Below are 12,351 nucleotides of genomic sequence, written 5' to 3' on the forward strand. Positions count from 1 at the left end.
TTAAGAAGTGCCTTAGAGTTTTAATGGGTTAATCAATTGAGTTTGTAGAATTTTCGCTAATATTTCGCAACTTCGATAGTGAGATGTTGGATACTAGATATTGGCGATATCTATTTTTATTTTTGTGTTCAAACAAAAATTTTTAAATAAAGTTTTAAAGTGTTTTACGCTTACGCACACGTTTCTCGACAAATGACCGGCGTAAAGGATTTCGGACACGCTTTTGAAATCTTTCTGAAGATGTTTCTCTCTTCATCATCCAGCAGTAATCTGCCAACATATTTATACCCCTTCGTCCTTGAAATCTGCGTTCAAATTCCTTCAAGTCTTGGTGAAACCTTTCTGCTAGCTCTTCACTAAAGTCCCCGTCGTTCTCAGGAAATTGATCAATATGTGAATCAAGGAAATGAAGCTTCAAGTTCATTAGGCAGCCCAGTTTTTCAAAGTTGCGTACCATTTTTTTACAACAGATTTGTAATTTACGTCTTTAGTGTTACCCAAAAATTTTGTTGATACATCTTTAAAACTAGACCATGCTGCTTTCTCATCATCTTTCATAGTTCTTTCAAAGTTTTCATCTCTAAATAGAGTACGAATTTCAGGTCCATCAAAAATACCTGCGCTCAGTTTACCATCTGTTTTGTGGTGAAATACTTGGCTCTTTTGTTGTACAAAAGTAGCAATCGTTTTCATTTTCTGGTTCTTTCCATTTTGTTGGTGCAATGAATTTCAGGGACGTCTTGTCCTGATTTTTAGTATCTCGACTTGTCATTATATGACACGAGTTACATACAAAGTGTGGTACTCTCATACCTCCCCAGGCCTAAGTATGAGAGCTTTCTGACTTTGACGAGGACAATGTCAACTCGTCGTCAGACACACTACGGCATCATTCTCACATCTTAGCGCTCCACTGCAAGACAGCGCTCCATCGCTGGTTTCGTTACTACGAAGAGTTGGACCGACGAATCATTCTACACATCCCATTTTCAGGGCAGTTGTCATCGTGGCCAACGTCTTCGTAGCAGCAGGTTTTTGATAGTACTGCTATTGAGTAGCAATATAAGTTATAAACTTTAGATAGTTTAATTCAACTATCCAAAATGCAGAGATTATCCAATGATTGCAAAGTTCGAGTTCATCACGCTAGCAAATATCTAGTATCCAACATCTCACTATCGAAGTTGCGAAGTATTAGCGAAAATTCTACAAACTCAATTGATTAACCCATTAAAACTCTAAGGCACTTCTTAAAAGAAGCTAAAAATATTATAATAAAGCTCATGAATATCGCTATACATAGGTTCTAAGTCTTACTTTATGATCAAGGGTCGAAAAAAGTTCTAGTTATGTGATTCATGTAGTGGAAAACCTCCAGAACAGTATCCAAAGCATCGATTTTTTGAAAAAAAATATCAATTTATCACGTTTATTGTCCACTTACGCCGACTAGGAGTTGGTTTTTGAAAAAAGTGACTTAAAATTCGTGATCAGCGACCTCAAAAATCCCCAGTAAAGTATTTTCAATGTTTATAAATGAATTTAAAATCGTAAAACTTGATTTTAATGTCATTTTAATCAAATTTTCACTTTTCGCGATTTTCTGCCATAAAAAAGTAGCTGGACCCTACTTTTTTATTGCAAGTTCGGATTCAGCGTCGAAAAATACATAAGAATATATAGGTCTGGTCAATTGCACAGACACTTTTGTTTTTTTTGTGGGCCTGTGTAATGTATTGACAGTTTCACAATTCGGTCTCTCAATTAAGGTTACAAATTTGAACAATTTTAGAGTGTTTTCCATTGAAAATTTTATTTTTGAAGTATTTGCAACGACTTAAGTGTATATGTATTACCTGTTTGTTTTCTAGTACTGCAATAAAAATAAATATATTCTTTCTTACTGCAGAAATAGCTGAACCGCCAATAGCAAACCTATTCGTTGACATGATGCAAGATTTTCAGGGTCTAATAGTGAGATTTAGTGAAAATCGTCTACGGATAATCCATGAACAAAAGTTCAGAGATTTGACATATAATGAGATGGCGATTTACGAGAGAATTAGGCATCGTCGACCCTACTCACCAGGTAAAAGTTCTAACAAAGGATTTGTGCTAATGACTTATTCGAAATTAACTTTGAAAAGTGATAGCGCTATCCAAAAAATAAAAACATTAAAATATTCCCAAAAATCAGTTGAAAAGCTAAATTTTAATACCCTTGTGTGTATTAAATAAGACCTGTGAAATTTAAAAATCAAATGTCGATTTTACATAATTGTGTACATGATCTTCAAACTCTTGGCAGAATATTGAAAGAATATTTTATTCATATACCCTGATATAAATGAATTGGCGATAAAACAATATTTGTGACTAAATTCTTTGTATTTTATTGCTGTTATATATACAGCCATACATGATATTTGTTTTGACCAACCGTATTGCTAAACGACAACATTTTAGAGATATAGTAAATCTCTTAGTAAAATGTTTAATAGGATAACACATTTCATATAAAAGCAATACGTATATTACAGTTTTGCACCATAAATATGAATACATTGTATTTACAATATTTAAGTAAGTGCATTTTGTCTCATTAATATTGAAGTGGACGTATTATATTATGAATGCACTTATAATTGTCTAACCTGGGATCGTATGGTTATATCAGTGATAATATTTGTATCAGTTTAGTATTTTATAAAAAATATATTTACGAGTTTTGTATAATTGTACAAAAAATTATTATATAATAAAGGCGTTACAATTTTTGAATGTTTAAAGGCTTGAATGACATGTAGAGTCCTAAATATTTAAGTTAAGGAAATAATTAAATGGGTCCAAGCGATTTCCTGCATTTCTAAAATTAAAAATCGAATATTTTAGGACGATCTAAAGTTAAAAAGCGTGCGAGTAAGAATAAAGTTCTCGCTAAATTTTCTCAAAAACTCATCATATTTTTCTAATTAAACTTTCCAGAGTTAAATTTTTATGTAAACTAGATATATTAGTAAAATTTGGATTATAAAATTAATTGACCTTTAATTATTTTTTTTTCTAATGGTCAGTAGGCCATCAAGCAATTTCCATTTTAATACATTAAAAAATCGAAATTGTAAAAAATGCTTCAATTACTATACTTGAATTTGTGTCGTTTATAAGTGTAAATACATTTTCAACTATTGCGAATGTAGTGGGATTTTATACTATAATGAAAACTATCACTTATCCGGTACTTGGCTCCTCAACGTGATTACGCAAAAATTTTGTTGCTGTTGTTGTGACCTAAAAATATATTTTTTTAACACACGAGACCAAATGTCTAGTTTGGGGCGCAAGGCACTTGTGGCGACGTCATTGAGAACTTCAAATTTATAATTACAATTAAGGAGATAAAAGAAGTCGAAAAACTTGCCGACATCCTGACTTGACTTTGTAGTTTTTTCGAGAATTGAACGTTAAATACAAGCGGTAATACAGCTCCAAGTTCATACTGGTAATTCAGTAGAAAAGATTTAACTTTTAGATGATTTTCAATCCATTCCACTCGAATCAATCGAACCATTCAACTCAGTCGTCGCACGAGAACCCCTTAGCGGGAAATGGATGCACAATAGGGCGTATAACAAAAATTTGTTTGCATTAAGTTCGAATAGTAATAAAAACTTTTTTTTAGAGTCAAAAAAACTCCCCTGAAGTTTTATTTAAAAAAATTTTTCTGTCTCCGCATCGTAGATATAGCTTAAAATCACAAAAAACGAAGAACCTATTTAAATTTGAAAAGCAAATAATTTTTTTTTAATTCAAGTGATCAATAACAATAGTTCACAGAAAGTTGATTTATACGTGTACAGCGATTATTTCATAAACATATTAGTTACCCTCCCTAATTGTCTTTGAGGTTTCAAAATATCGAAAAAATTCGAAGTTTTCGTTATTTTCTTAGTTATATTTTCTTTGAATTACACAATTGTTTGGCTATTTGACATTGAAATGTCTGATATACGTTAAGAAGAATGTATTTTCAATATGTTACACTAATAATATATACAGAATGTCGATAGTAAAATCAATTTGATTGATTTTGGATTACAAGGAAATACCTAAAAGTGATATATTGTTCGTTATTTAAGAAAGAAATTAATTTTCAGCGTCTAAATAAGGTAAAAATGTTTGTGAGTGTACCTAGATTTTCACTTATATAGTAAGAAGATAATTTTCTTGAAGTTATATGACTTATCAATCATGCGAACATCATACGAGTATGATGAATTTCTTAAAATATATGCTAAATCAAATGAAATAACGGAATAGTCGAAACATATATTGGCTTGTTATAGTGTAATTAAATTATAAAAGTATTAGCAATGACCCACTTTTATGTTGAATTCTGACATAAGTTTTAATTTATTCGTCCTTCCTTAATCTCGAAACAAAATCATTTTTCTATTTAAAATTGGGACTGTCTTTCCGACTTTCGAATCTTGATCAGATGTTTCCATCTCTAACGCTAGAGAAGTAAGCTTACCGAGATGCGGATGTGAATCCTTTAATATACCTTTCCACTGCTTAAGTGTGGAATAGAAGATGAAAAATGTCTTTGGAAATGAGATGAGTTACGTCGTTCGTTGTCAATTCCGTGAGCTTTTTAATTCGGATCGATCTAGTTAATGGCGGCTCCGAAATTTTGCACTTTTCCTAGTCGACTAATTTCGTGTGCTCTTTTGCGTCGTAATTCAACGAAAGAACTTCGAATTTCCTTAATGTTAATGTCCCAGTTGATTGTTTCACAGAAATTATTCGATGCATTGCGAGCTTGCGGATTTTCTGCCTTTCGTCACATAGCATAGACAGAAGAAGATTTTCTGGGCGAGGAAAGTAGACATTATTTTGTACTGCTTTTTTAATACGTTCAGCGATATCTTTCTTTAGGTACGCATTCAAAGAAATTCTTTTCCAGAGATGTTTCGGGGCATCTTTAAAAGATGGTTGACACTTAATTTCGAACCACATTGTGACATATACTCCCATGTTGAATTGAACGAAAACTCTGAACTTAAATGATAGATTCTCTGTTCCAATGTAAGTTCGAAGAGTTCTACTCATCCAGGTCAAACCATCTGGTGTGCGATAATTTTTCTAGATTTTTTCGAGCAAGGTCTTCCGAAGTTCTTCACAAGAATCTAAGCTTTTTCCAATTAGACTAGAAAAGTCGTTAGGACCAGAAGTTTCTCCACACAGTTTTATAAAAAAAAGCTTTAAATGGCAGCTCATTACCATGGAGTTGACAGACACTCCATTCTAACGGTTAATCCAATTCTAATTTTAGCAATCGAATTATACCTGCGTGTTCACCAGTGTTCGTAGAGCAGTCATCACAACCCACATTTTCTAAATTGGAGGTATTAATTTCTTTCTCAAGGAAAAACTGAAGGACATCATGTGTAATAGTGTATGCATCTGAAGAAGATGAGGATATGTCTCCTAAATAAGTACTTCCTTGTTCTTGAATGAAAGGAGTATGATGTTCTCCTTTTTTTGTTTGTCGTATTTTTTTATTTGCTTTTTCCATCCATTCCTTTTTTTGTATTTTCTTTCATCGAAGTGAAAAGCTTTTATTCTTGAAGCAAAAGAGGGCTGCTCTTTCTGAAGTTGAAGATGAGTTTTTGTTCTTTCCCGATAAAGTTGACTCTTGTCAAAAACTAAACCTTTTACTTTCGCAATGTACTTACTAACGTCGTGTATAATTGCTGAAGCCAGTAAAGCATCAGACCTGTTTCCTCTGCCGTATCTGTTACAGACTTTTAAAAATATTTCACAGTTAATTCTGGTCTAACCCGTTAATTTATTCCAATAATGGACACATGCATCCTCAACATCTTCTTCGGCGGGCTAGTAATCGTCTTTTACATTTTCATGCATAATCGAGCCACAGTAAGAACATTCACCTTCAATCTGCACTTTCTGACACTTTCTTTCGATAACTTCTTCACTTGGATTTTGTGCTACATCAGCCACCAGCCGCTTTAATTGTACTTCATGATGATCTGATTGTACCGAATTAATTTTCGGAAGACACGTCAATGATTTTCTCATTCTCACTTAACTCACTGTATTTGCCAATTATTAGTCATTCGCCTAACAAATCCATTTTTCAAACTCAAACCACTAAAAAATCACAAACGATGTTTACTGAATTTAATGCGAAAAAAATGCTGTTTCAAATTCAAGTTTTCCAGCTCTCTTATAACATATTCGCAATTAGTCAGTCAGAACTGAACTAAATTCTTTTCCTGGAATAGCGGTTAGGAAAAACAAAATGTAAACAAAAGCCTGGTGAGCAGTGGTTTATTGAAAAATGATTTGGCTCATTGTTGAAACTACAAATGACTTTGGATTTTAAAATTAAACAGGATGTCGCAATTGAAACTAATGTTATAAATCAGCATAAAACTTAAACTTTAAAAGTTGAATGACATTATAACAAGCTAATAAATGTTGCGACTTTTTTTTATTTGATTTTATTTAGAAAATATTTTAAGAAATATATAATACTCGTATTATGGTCACATGGGTGATAAGACAATAGCGAAAAAATTGAAATCTGGGTTTTTTTAATTTTCTATGTTATTCTGGCTAGATGAAAATGATTTAAATTACCTCCTGCCTGTAAAAATGTGAATCTAGGTATATTATTTGTTAAAAAGTCGAGACATTCACCATGAATCTTGTAAAATAACGAAAAAGTAAAAATTTTCCGATTTTTTTGCTATTTTTTATAATTTTTTCATTGCTATTAGAACTTCGGGCAATCAACTGTTTTTTCGATGCGCTTAGAAGCACAAAGTCCGTACTGGGAAAAGTTTTCAAAAGATATTAACGTTCTATCTAGTGGTAGATTATTAGTCTTGAAGATAAAAATTAATCATATTTTTTTAAATAAACAATTTGCAGCTTGGAAGATTATTAACTTATTGCTTCAGTTAAAATGAAGAAAGTTCATTTAAAAAATTTTTTTAATCGCATGAAGCAAGGGGCTACCAATACCGCTACAAAAGACAGCTGCAATGGATTGTATGAAATCATTCTTACAGTAAATAATTTTTTTGAACTCAGCAACAGTTTTTGTGATTTACAAAAAAAAAAAATTCAAAATATTATTTCTTGGTAAATTACTAGTAGACTCACAACTTAATAGAATGTAGTAGTTCTTAGTTAACAAATTTTGTACAGTTGCAATAACCAGTAACTATATTTGTTTCACAGATGCTTATCGAATACCGCCAGTCACATATAGATATCTGGATATACTGATGCAAGACGGGATACAGACTGGAATAGCGAATAGCAACGAAGTTATGGTCGACGTAGCAAGTAAATTAAAAATAAAAGTATCATTTTAAAAAATATTAAAGAATTCTCCCTAGAAATATTAGTTTTTGTCTTCGTATGAAGTGTGTTATGCACTTGTGCCAAATTTAACTATTTTACATGTAGTATAGTTCCTATTAGTTACGAACTAATAATTTTTTACATTTTTTCACTCAATTAATGTCTATAATTTATAAACACAATCAGATCACAGCAGAAACGTTTATCCTAGCCATGGTGGTCAATTGCATCGTTTGACTGAGTGGGAAGGGCATGAATTTAAGCAGTTTTACTGGCATTTTGCAACATTTTGGAGAGATATGTGGGTCGTGCAGGAGCTGTTTCCTAAAGGCGAAAAAGGTAATTAGAGATATGTACATTGATCTCAAGCACAGTTTTCATTCCAAGTTAATTGAATTTAAATTCTCTCATACATAAAGCCAAGTGCTGGCATTGAACAACTTTCAAATCCTAAGGATTCAATTTTTTCATTTGAATATAAAATTCCAAAGTTTTTGAATGTATATTATGCATTACTAGTGTAAAATAATTTACTTACTACTTTTCAATTACTTACACAGTTAGAAAACTCCGATCAATATATGATATACATATATTTAAGTTAATATACCTTCATATTGTGGAATTAACGTACATTTATATCAGGGTGAAATTTTCTTCAAAATACATTGTGAATGTCAGAATTTTAACGCAAGTACTGCTGCTTGTAGGGTAGGTCTATACACGTATATTAAATTTAATATGCACTCTCTCAAAGTATATTGCAGATAGATAAATCTTAAATTTAATATAAAAATGTATATTAAGTGTATATTAAAATTGCAAATATTTTTAAAAAAATACGAGGTGTGTTCAAAAAGTAAGCTGACTTTTCAATTTTCGCGGGCTACGTACATTCAAGTTTTAAATTGTTTGTTTTGTAGTGTTGGTACACGCGTCACGATCATATGTTCACAGTTTTGACTATATAGCTCGTGTTGTTTTTATGGCAGAGGCGTAAAAGGTTAGAAGGGTTCGGTGTGCTCGGCGATTTTCTTCTTTTGAAAAAAATGGAGCAAAGAGTTTGCATTAAATTTTTTTTGAAAAATGGAATTCAGTGCTCTATACCACAAAATGATTATCAGAAGTGCTTCGATGATTGGAAAAAGCGTTGGCACAAGTGTATCATATCTGAGGGGGATTACTTTGAAGGGGACAACATAAATATTGAGGAATAAATGAATATTTTTTGAGAAAACCATAAAGTCACCTTATTTTCTGAACACACCTCTTACCTGTTAATGGACCAAATAATAAACTATTATATATTTTTTCTTACAGAAGAAAGACAGGCTCAGAAGGAGCAACGGTATTATTCTAGATATGTAGATCCGGGCAGGTTTTCTTAAGGCTCTGCCAAGTCAAATAGTTTTTAAGTGTTTTGGCTCCTGCCGGGTTTTTTTTTCCACAAGTGACTTTTTCCGGCCTTGAAGCACTGAAGCGCAATTGTACGGCAGTTTAGGCAAATGTGGGGGCTTGTAAAAATAAAACTATATAATAAATATTATTTCTGGTATTCTAGAGTTTACTTATTTCTGAACACTTCACCTTCTCTAGCTACAAGTTTACTTATTTCTTAGCAGCATTTTTGTTTCGCTTAAGTCATTTCGGGGTTTAGGCAGATGAAAAAGGGACAAGATAGTTTGGGCTTGAATGAAAAAATAATTATACCAAACTCTCGCTCTCAGTTAAGCGTCGGGGGTTGCCTTCAAATGGCCTTGGACTTTTATATTTTAAATATTTTATGATTGAGATTTGAAAGTACACTGCATTCCAGCTATAGAAGCCGTTTCGGGGGTAAAATTTATCTTCTTTCGTACTATCTCAGGACTTACTAAAACATAAAAAGATTAGGGTCGTTTGAATCATTTCTGTTCAGTTTCGTTTTAAAAAGTTTTTTGTTGTTGTATTTTATTCATTTTGGTTTTCTAATGTTACAATGACCGTGCAAATGTTTGTGCTCGAAAATCAAACTTGATAAAAGTATTGATTTTTCAGTATATACGTACATATGTCTGAGTGGCCATTGTAATTAAGCTAAACGCATTGAAAACTGATAAATTAAAATTTTTAAACTAAACACATCGTAAATTAAAAGTTGAGTTATTTTTACTTCAATCTAATTTTCTAATTGAAAGATTTATTATGTACAAATTTAAAGTAAATAGTAACTTTATTAAAAAAGGTAAAAATTCAACTAATTATTTTAAAGCTATGTAATTGTAGAAAATTTTCAATTTCCTGGTCAAACAAAATTCTGTAAAATATACTATTTTGAGGCACCTAATTTAACTTTATCAACCCGCTTATACTTTCCTTTGATCTGGTTACAAAATTACTGAAGAAGACAACACGATTAACCGCCGTAGTTATTCGGCTGTTCTAACAGAGCCACTCCCTTACCCCTATAGACCACCCTGTCCTTTATAACGAGACATTTTCTTCCGAGACTGCAGTGTAAAATTTAAATAAATTTTTTTAAACACGTTTCTTTATTGAAAGAATAAAAAATAAATTGTAAACGAACTAAAAAATATAAAATAATTCATTCTAGTCGAATGCAGTTTTATAACCCCATGGAAATTCATAATCTCATAAACGTCAGTGGAAAAATTATTTCATATAGAATAAAATAAGTATTATTAGTTTATAAATTTATATGTAAATAATTATTGTAAGATTTTTAATAAAATTAAAAAAATATTTTCGAATATATCAGGTGTGTCAGAAAAGATCCTAGGAGATTTTAAAGACATTTTGTTTTTATTTTATAGGATTTTAAAAAATGTTATGAAAATTTCTTATCTATTTAAAACGTTTTGAATTCTTCAAGATATTGGTAACTCTCTCGAGTTTTTATCAAAAATAAAAAAAATCATTTAAAATATAGAAAAAAATTTCCTTATAATCTTCTAAATTTTACCAAGCATTTTAAGAAACCATGCTTATTCTCCTGAAACCTTTCGCGATTCTTTTAAAGTTCCTAAAGTTTATTTTGCGTTTCTAAAACACTTCTAAAGTTTAAATTTTTTTTAATCTCATTAAGTCTACTAGATACTTCCTGAATTCACTTGATTATTTACTTTTTTTTAACTTTTTAATCTTATTAAATTGAAGCATTTTGCTATAAAATCTTATACACTCTTCTTTTAAATTTCAGGAAATCGTTCGATGCGTTTAAAAATCTGCTTGAATTTTGTTTAAAGTAAATTTTTTTAAATAAAAAATTCTTGAAAACTTTCACACGATTATTAGAAAAATAATTCTGTATTTCTAATCTTGTCAGCCCTTTCAATATCTAATCTTTAAAAATTATTCAAATTTTCCCTGGTTTTTTTTTTAATTCTGCAAAATTAAAAAAAAATGCCTCCAAAGTTTTTCAGATGCTTTGAGAATATTTGAAATCTTTTGAAATATTTTAAAATGTTTAAACATAATCTTTTTTAATTAATTGTTCGAAATAAAAAATTATGTTAATTATTCCTTTAACAATCTTTGGAAGTTTTCATTATATTCGAATCGCTTCAAAATTTTTGAATATCTCTAAGACTGACTCAAATTTAAAAGAATTATGTTCCTTAATTTTTATAAAGTTAAGTAATATAGAAAAATTACAACATTTTGCTTCAAAATATTTTACGTACTTTTTAGACATTTTAGGAAATAATAAAAAATGTTTTGTAATCTTTTTTCAATTTTCTGTTAGAATTCATTCCAAAAACATTATACGTTCATTAATTTTTATTACTATTTTTTTATTTTACATACGTATCTATTATATCTTATCAAAATTTATTATAAATGTCTGAAATGTAAGTGTATTTAAAGACTACAATTTTTAATGTTTCCATATTTTTAGAAATAATTCAAAAAATTTATGTATAATTAAAATGAACTTTTTTTGAATCTCATTTTACTTATTCCGAGTTATCTTTTTTGAATTTTAAAATTTATGTAATTACTTAATCTGATTGGAAATAATTGAACCTCTTGCGATTAAAATCGGAGATTCTGCTTGAGAAGAAATGTGCTAAAAGTAATTTAAAAAAAAATCATTCGAATTTTAATTTTAAAGACTGATAATTGTACCCAATTTCCAGGCGCATCTTTTTTATTCTTCCACAGGAATTTTTAGGTTTTTCACTTTTTTAAATCAGTTTAACCTACGTTTCTAAAACCCCTCTGAACTTTAAATTCTTTTTTAATCGCATCAATTCTACTCAATATTTATTGAATACAATCGATCATTTGCACTTCTAAAAAATTTGTAATGTTATCGAATTGAAAAATGTTGATTTTCAAACCTTTTACACTCTTTTTCGAAATTTTAGGAAATTTTATGATGTGTTTAAAAATCTTCTTTAATTTTCTTTTAATGCACATTTTGCAAAATAACAAATTATTAAAAATTTTCACACGTTACTTAGGAAAATAATTTTTTTTCTAATCTTGTCTGGTCGCCTAATCTTTCAAAATTATTAAAATTTTTCCTGATTTTTTTTATTTTGTAAAATTAAAAAAAAAACGTTGCCTTTAAAATTTTTCAGATACTTTGACAATTTTTGACGCATTTTTGAATGTTTTGAAATTCTTTAAAATAATCTCCTAAAATTAATTTTTCGAAATAAAATTTTAGTTTAATTATTTCTAGGAACCTAAAATATTTTTTTTCATTTTCGTTAAAACTTACAAAATTCTTGAAAAATCTTTACAAGTTTTAATTTTATTTGAATCCTTTCAAAATTTCTAAATATCTCTTAAACTTTCTCAAATCTGAAAGTAGATTTTTAAAGCAACATATAATTTAAAAAATTAAGTAACAAAATTGCACAAGAAGGCCTAACAAGAATTATGTTCCTTTCTTCAAGATTTGAAAAAGTTGAATCATAATATTTTAAATTTTCCATAAGGAAT

At 29.8% G+C, this 12,351-nt stretch overlaps 1 protein-coding gene across 1 annotated transcript in view; it reads left to right on the top strand.

The window, feature by feature from the left end:
- The window catches only part of LOC117177807, a 29,867-nt gene extending 21,081 nt beyond the window's left edge, over positions 1-8,786 (top strand). The window contains exons 3-6 of the mRNA XM_033368751.1: positions 1,910-2,089; positions 7,273-7,380; positions 7,585-7,737; positions 8,719-8,786. Of these exons, the coding sequence (XP_033224642.1) occupies positions 1,910-2,089; positions 7,273-7,380; positions 7,585-7,737; positions 8,719-8,786 (509 nt within the window). The remainder of the gene's footprint in view (positions 1-1,909; positions 2,090-7,272; positions 7,381-7,584; positions 7,738-8,718) is intronic.
- The last annotated feature ends 3,565 nt before the right edge of the window (positions 8,787-12,351 follow it).

Source organism: Belonocnema kinseyi, chromosome 1 (genome assembly GCF_010883055.1).
Source record: "Belonocnema kinseyi isolate 2016_QV_RU_SX_M_011 chromosome 1, B_treatae_v1, whole genome shotgun sequence".
Classification (NCBI taxonomy): Eukaryota; Metazoa; Arthropoda; class Insecta; order Hymenoptera; family Cynipidae; genus Belonocnema; species Belonocnema kinseyi.